At 41.4% G+C, this 15,836-nt stretch overlaps 1 protein-coding gene and 1 pseudogene across 1 annotated transcript; both read right to left on the reverse strand.

Annotated features, from left to right (window-relative positions):
- Window positions 1-4,552: 4,552 nt before the first annotated feature.
- Window positions 4,553-8,018, reverse strand: LOC121577183 (allatostatin-A receptor). Its single transcript, XM_041890950.1, has 5 exons — window positions 7,995-8,018; window positions 6,075-6,283; window positions 5,410-5,704; window positions 4,953-5,140; window positions 4,553-4,823 (listed from the first exon to the last, which is right to left on the reverse strand). Exons 1-5 carry the CDS (start codon window positions 8,016-8,018, stop codon window positions 4,595-4,597), a joined length of 945 nt encoding a protein of 314 aa, XP_041746884.1. The 3' UTR covers window positions 4,553-4,594.
- A 3,680-nt stretch (window positions 8,019-11,698) lies between these two features.
- The window catches only part of LOC121577184, a 39,639-nt pseudogene continuing 35,501 nt past the window's right edge, over window positions 11,699-15,836 (reverse strand).

Genomic DNA, 15,836 nt, shown 5'->3' on the forward strand with positions numbered 1-15,836 from the left:
GGTCTAGGAGCACGAGGACAGATGCAGAGCCTTGGTCTGACGCCATTAAAAGGTAATTTACCACCTTCACGAGTGCAGTCTCAGTGCTATGATGGGGTCTAAAAAACCAGACTGAAGCATTTCGTATACATTTTTTGTCTTCAGGAAGGCAGTGAGTTGCTGCACAACAGCTTTTTCAAAATTATTTGAGAGGAATGGGAGATTCGATATAGGCCGATCGTTTTTTACATTTTCTGGGTCAAGGTTTGGCTTTTTCAAGAGAGGCTTTATTACTGCCACTTTTAGTGAGTGTGGTACACGTCCAGTGGATAGGGAGCCATCTATTATGTTCAACATAGGAGGGCCAAGCACAGGAAGTAGCTCTTTCAGTAGTTTAGTTGGAAAAGGGTCCAGTATGCAGCTTGATGGTTTAGAGGCCATGACTATTTTCATGAATGTGTCAAGAGATACAGGATTAAAAAACTTGAGTGTCTCCATTGATCCTAGGTCCTGGCAGTTTTGTGCAGACTCAGGACAGCTGAGGTTTGGAGAAATATGCAGATTCAAAGAGGAGTCTGTAATTTGCTTTGTAATGATCAATATCTTTTCGTCGAAGAAGTTGAATTCATCACTGCTGAAGTGAAAGGCATCCTCTCTTGGGGAATGCTGCTTTTTAGTTAGCTTTGCGACAGTATCAAAAATACATTTAGGATTGTTCTTATTCTCCTCAATTAGGTTGGAAAAATAGGATGATCGAGCAGCAGTGAGGGCTCTTCGATATTGTACTGTTCTTTCTTTCCAAGCTAGTAGGAAGACTTCCAGTTTGGTGGAGCGCAATTTCCCTTCCAATTTTCTGGAGGCTTGCTTCAGGGCTTGGGTATTTTCTGTATACCAGGGAGCTAATTTCTTGTGACAAATGTTTTTTGTTTATAGGGGTGCGACTGATTCTAGGCTATTACGCAAGGTTAAATTTAGATCCTCAGTTAGGTCGTTAACTGATTTTTGTACTCCGACGTCCTTGAGTAGGTGGAGGGAGTCTGGAAGGGCCTCTAGGAATTTTTGGGTTGTCTGAGAATTTATAGCATGGCTTTTGATGGTCCTTGGTTGGGGTCTGAGCAGATTATTTGTTGCGATTGCGAATGTAATAAGATGGTGGTCCGATAGTCCAGGGTTATGAGGAAAAACATTTAGATCCACAATATTTATTCCACGGGACAAAACTAGATCCAGGGTATGACTGTGGCAATGAGTCGGTCCAGAGACATGTTGGACCAAACCCACTGAGTCGATGATGGCTCCGAAAGCCTTTTGTAGTGGGTCTGTGGACTTTTCTATGTGAATATTAAAGTCACCAAAAATGTGAATATTATCTGCCATGTCTACAAGGTCCGATAGGAATTCAGGGAACTCAGTGAGGAACTCTGTATACGGCCCAGGAGGCCTGTAAACTGTAGCTATAAAAAGTGATTGAGTAGGCTGCATAGATTTCATGACTAGAAGCTCAAAAGACGAAAACGCAGTCATTTTGGGGTGGGGTAAATTGACATTTGCTATCGTAAATGTTAGCAACACCTCTACCTTTGCGGGATGCGCAGGGGATATGGTCACTAGTGTAACCAGGAGGAGAGGCCTCATTTAACACAGTAAATCCATCAGGCTTAAGCCATGTTTCAGTCAGGCCAATCACATCAAGATTATGATCATTGATTAGTTATTTGACCATAACTGCCTTAGAAGTGAGGGATCTAACATTAAGTAGCCCTATTTTGAGATGTGAGATATCACAATCTCTTTCAATAATGACAGGAATGGAGGAGGTCTTTATTCCAGTGAGATTGCTAAGGCGAACACCGCCATGTTTAGTTTTGCTCAACCTAGATCGAGGCACAGACACGGTCTCAATGGGGATATCTGAGCTGACTACACTGACTGTCCTAGTGGCAGACTCCACTAAGCTGGCAGGCTGGCCAACAGCCTGCTGCCTGGCCTGCACCCTATCTCATTGTGGAGCTAGAGGAGTTCATCGCTGGTTGAAAACAGTTTTCTGCCCCTCCCAAAAGATAGAATTTGTAGATAATTGGCCCTTTTTCTGGGATTCACCCACAAACAGGACCAAGCCTGGCCTGCTGAGGAGTGATGGACTCCATCCTAGCTGGAGGGGTGCTCTCATCTTATCTACCAACATAGACAGGGCTCTGAGTTGTGAGACTCTGCTGTAGAGCTCATCACTTGCCCTAACTGGGAGGGGGCCAGAGACAATTACTCAATGCCGATACATCTTACTAGCTAATTTACACGCTGAAGCTATGTTGCTCTTGGTGACCTCTGACTGTTTCATCCTAACACCGTTGGTGCCAACGTGGATAACAATATCACTATACTCTCTACACTCGCCCGTTTTTGCCTTAGCCAGCACCATCTTCAGATTAGCCTTTACGTCGGTAGCCCTGCCCCCTGTTAAACAGTGTATGATCGCTGGATGATTATTTTTAAGTCTAATATTGCGGGTAATGGAGTCACCAATGACTAGGGTTTTCAATTTGTCAAAGCTAATGGTAGGAGGCTGCGGTGGCTCAGACCCTGTAATGGGTGGAGGAGAGACCTGAGAAGGCTCGGCCTCTGACTCCGACTTGTTGCTTAATGGGGAGAACCGGTTGAAAGTTTCTGTCACCGGTTGAGCATGCCGACAGCATTACTTTCCAGAAGCCTTGAGAAAATTGTCCGGCTGCGGGGACTGTGTGAGGGGATTTATACTACTATCTGTACTTACTGGTGGCACAGATGCTGTTTCATCCTTTCCTACACTTAAATTGCCCTTGCCTCACGATTGCATCTGAAGCTGGGCTTGCAGCACGGCTATCCTCACCATAAGGCAATAGTTTTCCTGTATATTATGAGTACAGCAACTGCAATTAGATGGCATAGTGTTAATGTTACTACATAGCTTCGGCTGGTGGAGGTCCTGTAGAAACATGTCCAGATAAAGCGTCCTTTGAGAAAAAGTTGAATGAAAAAAGTTGAGCGAGGGAAAAAAATATATATAAAAATAACTAAGACGTTGGTAAAATGTGTTAAATGAAGATTGATTAAACGGTTTTAAAAAACACTGCTAGCTTATTTTGGGTTAACGTTTTTGAACTCCAAGCACAGATAGGATACATGTAAATTCATTTCCTAAGGCATTAATCATGCAAACACATTAGTTTTTTATTGTGACATGGCCTCAGTGAGATTCCAACCTATAATCTTCTCTTGTTTATCCATGAAATGAGTCCACTGCGCCACCAGGAAGGAGCTAGCGTGCTTAATGAGTGCTTTTTTACGCATGCAAAGCTGTTAATTTTAGTCTAGTAAAAATACACCCCATTTCAAAGTAAACAAACACTCATTAAGTTTAGGTGTGGCCAATTAGTAGGCGTGGCCAACACACCTGAACACACTTAACAAGATAAAGGATAGAGAGAGTTTTGTTAATGTTGAGAATGGAATGTATAAATTTTTTAATAACATTCTTAGAATGCTCTCTGAATGTACAAATGTTTTCTTGTGGTTTTTATGGAATGTTTTCTTAACGTTCTTGGAACAATTTGAGAACATTACTTTAAATAGGACCATGAGTAAACCTCTAGGAAATGTTATGCTGACGTACTGAAAATCCTGCAGAATTACGTTGTTTCTTAACATTCTTGGAACAATTTGAGAGCATTCCCAATGTCAAACTAGTTGGAGAACGTTCCTAGAACATTACAAAATGTTTAATTAAATGTAACCATGTTTGAACTATTAGGAAACATTCTGTTAAAGTAATGAAATACCAAGAAAAATATAGTTTTTTAAGTTGCTTAAATTTGCTGAGAACGTTCCAAAGCCAAGCAACTGTCCTGCACCAGTCCAAGAAAGTTGTGGGAAGGCTGTATGCAAAATGACCATAGGACAACCACACTCTCACCAAGCTCTAAGAAACAAATGGTTCTCAGAACGTTATGTGCTAGCTGTGGAATCCATTAGCCTGGTCCCAGATCTATTTGTGTTCTAAAAGTAACTTCAGCATACAAAACAACTGAATCAAAAGACTCCAGAAAATCAATCACAAAATTCATTTAAATGTTTTTTTGGGGGAAAGTTTTAATTAAGCAATCAAATAAATGTAATTCCCTGATTGTTTGAACACAATGGAATTTCAATTCCAGTTTGCAACTGTAAAAAAATATTTTAAATATCCTAGTAAACAATATCAGACAACAGACAATACAACAGTTTTAACATTAAAACAATAACATTTTACTCCCTTTTTATCCTGCATACAGTAAATGTCAATCTATTCCGGCAAGAATGAAACACAAAAAGAAGAAGCGGAAAGTAACTGGAGGAACTAAAAGAAACACGTTGGTAAAACACCAACACAAAAAGACTGCATCAGGAACCTCACCGATGAATGTGAGCTAATGTACTGCACTGCAATGTAATGTACTGTATTCATATTCAGACTGTATCAAGTTATTAACAGTGTTAAAAACATCATGCGATAATCCGCACAAAATAGTTTGTCCTGGGTGGCGAGATTAGGCTTTCCACCATGTCAAAGCAAAGCCAGCTCCCTTCGCGATCAGTGTGTCTACATAGTCTCTGTAGTGATGCTGACAATCTGCGGCTGCACCCTATTCCTGTTGCAGTTAAACAACCAGGAACCCCTGCGGTGACGGTACCTCTTGGACAGCAGCACGTAGAGCACGGGGTTAACACAGGGGTGGAGGTACTGGAGGACTGTGCAGATGAAGTAGAACATCTCCCAGGACTGGCCGTGGTGGTAGAGCTCAAGGTACACACACAGCTCCAGGATGTACCTAAGAATGAAGACGAGTCAGGAGAAGAGGTATAAACTAGAAGTGTTAGAAGAACACTTACTCACTATGAAAAATAATTTCCTAGCGTATACAATAAAGTCATCATCATCTTCATCATCATCATCATACCCGGGAAGCCAGCAGATGGAGAAGGTCCCGGCTGCCAGGAACACCATGAGGGAGGCTCGGCGTGTGTTGCGGGCACTGGCCACAGACATGACTGGGCTCTTGTGGAGGAAGCAGGCAAGCCGGACGTAGTTGAAGGCGATCACCAGCATGGGGACGAAGTAGTAGAGCATGAACTGGCTGAGGACCACCTGGTGGAGGGATGGATAGATGAATGGATTGAAAATGTTGTTTCTTCTCACATTAATTGGACACCATTTTGTTTTAGCAAATGAAAATAACAGTACAAAAAAATTTACAGACCTGGTTACTTCCAGTGACATTCTTTGAACTAAACATAAGGCCTTTTGTTACACATTGTGTGCATCTCAAATGGCACCCTATTCCCTATAGTAGACCAGGTCAAAAGTTGTGCCCTACTTAGCAAACAGAGTACAATTTCAGACCAAGCCATTGTTACCTGATAGTGGTGTTCCTGTATGGTGGGCAGGCAGAATGAAAAATTACCCAAGCCCGGGCCCAGGCTCTCCTTGGTGGCGAAGATCCTTAGAGGCAGGCTGATGAAGAAGGCTGATGCCCAGACCAAGACGAACATCAGGACCACCAGGTCCATGGTAGGAGGGTGGTAGGGGTTGGTGATGATCATGGCCCGTGTCATGGACACGGCACACAGGCTGTAGGTGCTGGCTGCCAGGGAGAAGGCCAGAAAGAACTGGTACACCTTGCAGGAGGTGTCCCCCAGCGGCCACGAGTAGCTGAAGAAGAAGATAGAAGGAGCTGATGAAAGATTATGAGGTTATTGTCACAGTCAAAGAGAAATGGAAATCCTGCTTCTGCTTTTATCCCAAATCCTCAGAGACAAACACAGTGCTCACATCCCGCAAGATTCTTCTGTTTGTCAAACCTGGATTTTGATCTGCTGGCAACACTCCAGGCCCAGTGGCCCCTCTCTAACCTCTATGGCTATTGGCTAGGCTACCTGACAGTTGAGTAAACTAGCACACCTGATTCAACTAGTCAAGGGTGTGATGATTAGACTACAAGGTGAATCAGGTGTGCTACGTCTTTAATAGCTTAGATTGAATACATGGCACAGATAGGGGTCCCCGAGAAGAGGTTTGCTACCTGACGGCAGAGTGCAAGGTGAATGGTATCAGCAGCAGGGTGAGGGAGTCTGCCAGAGCCATGCTGAGCAGCAGGATGTCCAGCCGGTTCTTCCTCAGGGTGTTGTACTTGGCGAACAGAGAGAACACCAGTAGGTTGGCACAGAAACCGATGCCCAGGATCACCCCGCAGGTACAGGCAAAGATCAGGGAGAACGTGTTGGGGACAGCCTGTTGTGTGAGCAAAGATTTAAATATAATCTCAATCTCAAAAGGGTTAGATAATCTCAGTTCTTGGAAACTTTTCAATATAGTTTAATTTATATCAAATTTCACAATCCACTTTTTTATCAGTGGAGGCTCTTTAGGTGAGGAAGGGGAGGACCGTCCTACTAAGTGAATTTCTTAAAAATACAAATAGTGAAACATAAAAAAAGTATAAAACTATACTAAATATATTCAAATGTCACCAAATAACTGATTAAAACACACTGTTTTGCAATGAAGGTCTACAGTAGCCTCAACAGCACCCTCTAGGGTAGCACCATGGTGTAGCCGGAGGACAGCTATTTTCCATCCTCCTCTGGGTACATTGACTTCAATACAAAACCTAGGAGGCTCATGGTTCTCACCCCCTTCCATAGACTTACACAGTAATTATGGTGACTTCCGGAGAACGTCCTCAGAACTCTTGATGTATGAACTGACATCTTGTCCATCCAATAAAAGGATCAGAGACTAAATATTGTACTGAAAGCATAAGCTACAGCTAGCTAGCACTGCAGTGCATGAAGTATGGTGAGTAGCTGACTCAAAGAGAGAAAAAGACAATAGTTGAACCATTTTGAACAAATTAATTTCTTCAAAAATTAAGGCGAACCAGCAGAGAGAGCGAGAGAGAAAGAGCTAACTATTTCATTAGTTTACCTTTCACTTAGCTAATGCAGCTAATTTAGCCTACTCAACAACCTGACTCAGAGAGGAATGCTATTTATGTTAGCTAGCTAGCTGGCTAAGGCTATCCAACAATGCAACTCTTCCAACTGTTATACTGCTTGCTGTACACTGTACTGCGTGATTGTACACATGGATTGTGGGTTTACTAACTCGTTAGTTCTAGTTTGTTGACTATAACGTTAATAAGGTGACAGCGATTATTATCTTTAATTATCTGTTCTTTTTATTTTTCTTAAAGCTGCATTGTTGGTTAAGGGCTTGTAAGTAAGCGTTTCACTGTGAGGTCTACACCTGTTGTATTCGGCACATGTGACAAAAAAAATTGTATTTGATTTGAACGATGTAGGCTGTGTAGCGGTTTGCTGTCATGATATGAAGGTTTGGCTTGGAGCGTTTTTTTGCGCCTGGTCACAGACTGCTGTTGTGTTTTGCACTGAAGCCTACAAGCTAAGGGAAAAGGTGAGAGGAGGACAGCGCGTAGATGCGAGAAAGGAATTATACAACGAGCAAAGTGATGATGCTTTTTGTGGCTGCTATGAAAGTGAACTGTGTGTGCGGGTGGTCAGGGGTGTATTTATTTAGCTGATTCTGTTGCAAAACATTTCTTAAACGGAAGCAAACAGAACGAAACGGGAGGGACTTACCTGAATTTGTCCAATAGAAACTTTTGTTTTACTGTTTGGACAAATGATTACACCCCAGATCAGCTAGATGCAGGCAAGAGTGTGCAAGGCGATATTGAATGTGTCATTGTCTGTCACATTGATTACTTCAATTTGTCTTTCGACCTGTGCACCTACATTATAAACATTAATTTGTAGGCTAGGTTGTAGCAACCCTCATGATGGTCTAGGACGCATTCGAGTATCATGTAGTAGCCTAAACTTATCAATGTTACGTTGAGCTGGGTGAAAGGAATATGATTGACAGTCATCCAATGTGCTGTAATAGAAATAAGTCCTCCTTAAATCCTCCAAAAAAATACGTCCTCCTTAATCTTAAACGGCATTACCGGCACTGAGTTTTATATACATTTACATTACATACATATACATCAAGCTTGATCTAGATTTTATGATCACAAAATTATTATTGGGTTATTATTGTATTTAAAAAGTTTACCTACTACTGGACTACAACTGACTTGCTCTGTACCTGAAATAATTATTTGGATGACCCTGTTTTGCTATTGTGTGTTACTTACCATACTCTTGGGTTATTGAGTGAAGTATCCTCATGTGTACCAAGATAAACAGCAGTATTCTCCGTCATGGGTGAATCCGTTAGCCATCCTTGGAATTTTAGAGTATCCCCATAATGAAAACTGTTAAAGAAAAGTGTATTGCGTGTGAAGTCTATGACTCTTAGTTTTTGTTTGCTGACGATGGAGAAAGGCAAACATCACTCACTCAGGTCAAATTGATTCTGGTTGGATGAGTTTAAAGGGAGAGTACTCACATCTGACTCTGAATGTAGCACAGTTACAGTTTTTGAAGGACTGAGGTGTATGTCTATGTTCATGCATGTTGTCTGTGTTGTATTGTTGTATCTTATAGTTTTCCAGAGAATGTGTTTTTGGAAATTCCAATGGTTATTATTATGTAATGTAAATACTGTAGCTTCTGAATGGAAGTGTGAGGGTTTATTACAAGAAGTGAAAAACATGTCACAGACCTTCTCTGACCTTTCATATGAGTAAAACGTAGACATTAGAGAAAAATTATCCATATTTTATTGGTGTGTGTTCTGTGGGGGTTTCCATACAGTATGTGTTATGTCAGCATATTTAGCGTCCATACGAACAGACCCTACTCTCAAACGAAAACGTTCCACTTTCCTTTCCGTTTATTGTATTCCATTGATTGTCTCCCACCCTCTCCCTCACCTCTCTCCCTCTCGCTCTCCTCAGTGAGTTATTAAGGCCTCTTTCCATTGTTACATTGATTTCTTCAGTACAGTAGTGTGGAGCGCCAGTCTTCTGATTGGGTCTTTATCAGGCCATTCCACTGTGTTTATGACTCTAGGTCTGGCTAATGGCCTCAGTACAGGCTCTTAGGACAGGATGTAGCTACAGTACTAACACTGCTGCCTGGTGCATTTACTCCCTCCCCTCCCCTCCAATACCAGCAGGTCCATAGAGGGTGTGACCCAAATGGCACCCTATTCCCTACATAGTGCACTAATTTTGATGGGCTCTGGTTAAAGGTAGTGCACTATATAGGGAATAGGGTGCCATTTTGGACATATCCATTCAGTCCATTCAGTCAGAGACTGTTAAAACACACCACATGGTTCTCTAGTGTGACATTAACAACCTTGTAAGGTCCCTTGTTCATGCTGAATAGTCAACAAATAGGCTATATTGATGACTTTCTCTTTGGTGATAGGCTACAGTAACTCTATGTTCAACTCATTGGCGCAATAATGGAATTTATATAAGAAAATGGGATGGTACAGTATTTGATTGGACTACATCGTATGTAGAGAGAACACAATGTATTCATAAAGCTTTTATTGTTTGATAATTTTTTTGAAATGATGGTGCTCTCAGTGCAAGTGCTAAACTTGAAATAAGTCTGTGATTATACCAACAGTTTAAACTCTGTCTTCTTTGATAAAAAATAGTTTCTAAAACAAGAGAGAGTGAGTTTGATGGAACAATCCAATAAGTCAATGAGATGGTAATAGGCAATACTATAATTGGAAGAAAACAAAATAAATACAAATAAAAATGAAGTGTTTATCAACAGGAAGGAAGGAACATTTTTCTCAACAAAAATCTACCACAAAGGAGAACACTTATGTAACTTAACAAAAACATAAGGATATCATAATTATATCTAAAGTGCATTATGTTGTTATTATAAAATTATCGAAAGTCAGCAGCACCGTAATACATTCACAAAATAAATACACAGTTCAAATTAAATAAATTATAGTAGAAATATTTGTTATGGATGCTAACTACAGATACAAAATGTATTCACAAGAGCCACCAAGCATTAAAAAGAATAATCCTCCCTAATTTTGTGAATTTAAGTATGTATAGACAATAAATATTTTATGCATAACGTTTAATGCGTAGCCTATACTCTACTTTACATATGGGCGTCTAGTTGGATGAGTGTGTGATCAGCCCCTGAAAGGCACCTTTCGTACATCGTTTTCTTACTAATTATAAAGGAGAAGGAGTAAAGTATAGTTTGTCATTTGACATACACTACCGTTCAAAAGTTTGGGGTCACTTAGAAATGTCCTTGTTTTTGAAAGAAAAGCAATTTTTTTGTCCATTAAAATAACATAAAATTGATAATAAATACAGTGTAGACATTGTTAATGTTGTAAATGGCTATTGTAGCTGGAAACGGCTGATTTTTTTATGGAATATCTACATAGGCGTACAGAGGCCCATTATCAACAACCATCAGTCCTGTGTTCCAATGGCACGTTGTGTTTGCTAATCCAAGTTTATCATTTTAAAAGGCTAATTGATCATTAGAAAACCCTTTTGCAATTATGTTAGCACAGCTGAAAACTGTTGTGCTGATTAAAGAAGCAATAAAACTGGCCTTGAGACTAGTTGAGTATCTGGAGCATCAGCAATTGTGGGTTCGATTACAGGCTCAAAATGGCCACAAACAAATAACTTTCTTCTGAAACTCGTCAGTCTATTCTTGTTCTGAGAAATGAAGGCTATTCCATGCGAGAAATTGCCAAGAAACTGAAGATCTCATACAACGCTGTTTACTACTCCCTTCACAGAACAGCGCAAACTGGCTCTAACCAGAATAGAAAGAGGAGTGGGAGGCCCCGGTGCACAACTGAGCAAGAGGACAAATGCATTAGAGTGTCTAGTTTGAGAAACAGACGCCTCACAGGTCCTCAACTGGCAGCTTCATTAAATAGTACCCGCAAAACACCAGTCTCAACGTCAACAGTGAAGAGGCGACTCCGGGATGCTGACCTAGGCAGAGATGCAAAGAAAAAGCCATATCTCAGACTGGCCAATAAAAATAAAAGATGGGCAAAAGGACACAGATACTGGACTTTTTCTTTGCAACTCTGCCTAGGTCAGCATCCCGGAGTCACTGTTGACGTTGAGACTGTTGTTTTGCGGGTACTATTTAATGAAGCTGCCAGTTGGATTAGCAAACACAACGTGCCATTGGAACACAGGACTGATGGTTGCTGATAATGGGCCTCTGTACACCTATGTAGATATTCCATTAAAAGTCAGCCGGTTCCAGCTACAATAGCCATGTACAACATTATCAATGTCTACACTGTATTTATTATCAATTTGATGTTATTTTAATGGACAAAAAAAATATTTAGAAAACAAGGACATTTCTAAGTGACCCCAAACTTTTGAACGGTAGTGTATCTCAAGATCTGCATATTATTCACCTAATAAATACGAATACGAAAGTAATATGTGTTATTATATAGTATGAAAACACCTCTGAGCTCTGGATATATAAAAGTACTGTATATCAAGGCAAAAAATAGAAAAAGCAGCTGATTAAAACAAGAAAGGCAAAGAACAATGTCCACCATGGTATGGGGAGACTGTTTCAGTTATTTGGTGGAGAGTCTTTGAGATCTCAATCAGTCATGCTGGAACTGCTCTCTGTCAGAGTTATTAGTGCAGCACCACCCAAAGGCCACATGATGTAGTCTGTCTGTGTGTCACCCGATGTCTATAGTCCTCTGTGACTCCTTATGTGTCTCCCGTGTCGTGATAATGGTTGTGTCGCCCTCCGCCTCCTCTTCTCACTCTCCCTCCGTCTCCCTCTCTCTCCCTTCACCTTCTTTTTCCTCTTGGTGGCCACCTTCAGCGGCTGGTCCTTGTAGGCCACAGACTTGTTGGTCTCCTGGGGGAGGTTGCCCCCCTCCCCTCCCAGCCGGAAACTCAGAGGGAGGTTCTTGGTCCCTCCGGGGGGTTTGGGGGGGCGTAGGGCGTTCCCGCTGAAGGTGATGTGGCCCCCGTTGGCGTTGTTCCTACTCTGGGGAGGCGGGGCTCGCTCGCTGTCGGCCGTGTGGACTTTATCTAGCAGCTCCTGGAGCCAGAGGCGCCTCTTGAACTCCTCCAGAGACCGACCCTTGTCGTGCATCAGCTGGGCGTGACTCACTGACCTCCTCCTGAAGGGAGAGAGGAGAAGGAGATTGTCAATGAGTGTTTCAACTGGACTCACTCTCTTTGTAAGAGTAGATGGTAAAGAAAAATAGTATATTTTGTGCCATACCTCTTCAGAAGGTCCGTAGTGGTAACACAGGCTCTTTGCATTTAAAAAAAATACCTTTAACTACTCTTTAAGAGAGTAGTCCACCTTTCCCACTGTCCTCTCCTGATCGATCTCCAAACAACCTATCACTTTATTTTATATCTATTATTTTGTGGCACCTACAGTACAGTGTAGCACAGTATAAACCTACAGTATATTGACTGACTAAACCTACTTGTGAGGTGTTGATAGTTGAACGACAGCCAAGGTCATGTTCCAGTAGACCTCAATAGGTGGCAGCATAAACAAAGACATGTAGTACCTGGGAGAGCTCAAAGCTGTCCATGTTACTGTATGAATGCTGTGTGAAGCTATCTGACCACCACAACATGTACAAGAGGAACATAAGCTAACAAGCCACATATTCAACCACAAAGCATGTCCCCTGGGCCACAAAAGTCAATCAAAACCTTGCCATGCACAGGGCTGAGTTTGACAGATGTAGGCGTGATGCAAATCTATGTTCTTTATTAAAGGCTAACAATGTTTTACATGAGAAAACACAAATCCATGCAGGTCTAAAATATGTACAATTTACCCATTTGTTCTTGGTGTATTCTATATAATTTCAGCATAAAACTAAACGTAACGTAGTCCCCTGTAGCTCAGTTGGTAGAGCATGGCGCGTCTTACAGTGAAATGCTTACAAGCCCTTAACCAACAATGCAGTTTTAAGAAAATTAAAAAAGTGTTAAGTAAAAAATAGATAAGTATAAAATAAAAATAGCAAATAATTAAAGAGCAGCAGTACATCAGTCCCGTGTAGCTCAGTTGGTAGAGCATGGCGCTTGCAACGCCAGGGTTGTGGGTTCGTTTCCCACGGGGGGCCAGTATGAAAATGTATGCACTCACTAACTGTAAGTCGCTCTGGATAAGAGCGTCTGCTAAATGGCTAAAATGTAACAGAACTACAAAACGTAGTACTGTAAAGTAGTATAACTTACATGTAGTTTTATCTGTAGTTACTTTTGATTTTAGGTTCCCGTGATTTATACCATTGACATCTATTTCTACATTCATACCACTGTAGGCCTGTCCAAATATCTAGACCTCTTTTCTCAAATCATCAAACAGCGGATTGAGTAAACTTGGTACTGTATACTGTAAATGTGTTATAGTACATCAACCTTAGATGTGATTCAAGTGATCATGGTTTAAACGTTACCATTGATTGATATATTTCCATTATTACCAGCCTTTTACGATGCTATTCAACATTCAACAATGGAAAACCATGATGCTATACCAAAGGGTTTCTTAGTTGGTGCATAAAACCAGTTAGTCCAGATACACAAACAAAAAAAATGTTGAGTGTCTTGGCTATTCAACATAGGCGACAGAGAGACTTACATTCTGTTAGTGAGAGCATCGATGGGTCTTCCGTAGAGCGGCACTGGGGAGCACAGCAGGAACACAGCTAGACTCAACTGCTGGAACATGCCTCTGGAACAGAGTATTCTGGAACAGTAACTCTGGAACACCCAACAGACAACATTCTGTCATTCATTGTATCGCCATTCGCCAGGAACTTCAGGAACTATGTACAGTATCATGTACATAGCATGGTTTATTAATAATGATTTCATTGAAAATGACCACCTGCAAACTCCCATTGAAAACAACAATCGAAACTTTGAAATGGAAGATGCAATGCCCATTTAATTGAGATCTAATAGATTGAAGATACACACATTGAAGAACAAGGTTTAATGCGGTACTGTAGGTGGTACAGTAGGTCCTCAGAGGTTTGCAGCTTACCTTACTGCTACTTATCTAGTGGTTTTACTTGGCAGCATAGATACAGTTGCTGACAAACTCGACTACTTTCTGAGCCCCCTTTGATTCCCTCGCCTGACATAATTTGTATCTACTGAACAAGACCACCTGGTAATACTGAAATACAAAGAAAAATACTGAAATATCAAAGAAACATCAAGCAAATAAAGAATCCATCCAAGTACAGAGATAGGCTTTTCTGGTACTTCCAAATACACATCAAATACACACAATATAAAAATACTTACATGGAGTAGATTCCCAAAACAAGTTATCCACAAAAAGGTTTGGTTAAGTCCACAAATTCCCCAAAAGAGATATCTTTGCAAACTTTCCAAGATCCCAAAACGAGTTATCTACAATATTTAAAAAAGTACAAACTGTAATTTATTCTGCCAAATTCTATTTGGTTCAGTCAGACTTAAACAAATCTGTCTATGTCCACTAGCGAGAGACAACATGGTAACATGGCGAAAGCCCCTTGAGACCGGTCCAGCCAGAGATCTCCCGATACCTCATGTATATTTAGCTATTTATTTCTCTCAAATCCCAATGAAAAAGGAGAGGGAAAATTAGGACAAATTTGAGGCACAGACTGCAGCACATCAGCTTCTCTTATGCTGATAGCTCCTGTAACAATCTTGTGAAGTGCTCTCCTGTAGCATCATGTCTGTATGGCTCGAGCAGGAGCAGGGGAGGTGAGAAAGTGTGAAGCATGCTGCTGCCTTGCCTGACCACTCCAAGCGACCGTTTGTGGGTGTGAGCGTGTGTATGTGAGTGGGAAGTGAGAGTGAACCTCAGTGGGTAAAGCTGCAAACGCTGCCCTTGCCTCTGCCCATCTCAGTCCAGACCTCCTGACACCCCTGTACACAGACACACACTCACTCTCTCTCACTCTCTCACACACACACACAGAGAGACCAGAACTGACAAGAAGGTGGCGCTCATGCAACACTCGTAACAAAGAATAGAAGATAGTAACAGCAGAAGAGTTCATTGGTGTAATTGTGTTATTTGACAGCCTTATGGTATTTTAAAAAGGTGGACTTCAAAACTTTTGTCATCTCTGTCCCTTAAAATCTAAATAGGTAGCTACAGTATGTAAACAGTATGTAATATAATGGATTCTGATGACACTGTTGCATTATTCATAGTGACATATCATTTCATGATGTGATTCAAAAAGACTGGTGTCAGGCGCAACAACAGAAGCCCCCATGCAGGAGCCCCCCTTGGCCTCCGAGATAAACACAGGCCTCAGGCCCTCACCACCATCCCCTGGGAACATGACCGTAACCTCAGAGAAACCCAACCACACACTACATCTTACTACAGGCGTTCATGTCATTAAACCAGACTGGCACGTAATGGTCACAGTGGCCAGGGAGGTATCTTGTCTTTATTCCGTAGAGTAGACCACAAGGTTGGGGTCAATTCCATTTCAATTAAGAGAGTTTCAGTTTGTGTCTTGAATCGACTGAGTTGAAATGGAATTGACCCCAACCCAAGACTCAAGACCCTAGGACTACACTCTTAGAGAAAAGGGTTCCAAAAGGGTTCTGCGGCTGTCCCCATAGAATAACCCTTTTTGGTTCCAGGTAGTAGTCTTTTGGGATCCATGTAGAACCCTCTGTGGAAAGTGTTCTACCTGGAACCCAAAAGGGTTCTACATGGAATCAAAAGGGGTTATTCAAAGGGTTCTCCTATGAGGACAGCCGAATAACCCTTTTTGGCCTTTTTTCTAAGAGTGTAGGATAAATGTAAAA

Source organism: Coregonus clupeaformis, chromosome 11, assembly GCF_020615455.1.
Source record: "Coregonus clupeaformis isolate EN_2021a chromosome 11, ASM2061545v1, whole genome shotgun sequence".
Taxonomy (NCBI): Eukaryota; Metazoa; Chordata; class Actinopteri; order Salmoniformes; family Salmonidae; genus Coregonus; species Coregonus clupeaformis.

Excerpts from the sequence above, each read along its gene's own strand:
- LOC121577183 (XM_041890950.1), bottom strand. The coding sequence starts at position 8,018 with ATGCCGTTTAAGATTAAGGAGGAC. Across the intron at positions 5,705-6,074 it reads ACCTTGCACTCTGCCGTCAG|CTACTCGTGGCCGCTGGGGG; the intron begins GTAGCAAACCTC and ends CTTCTTCTTCAG. Across the intron at positions 5,141-5,409 it reads TACAGGAACACCACTATCAG|GTGGTCCTCAGCCAGTTCAT; the intron begins GTAACAATGGCT and ends TCCCTCCACCAG.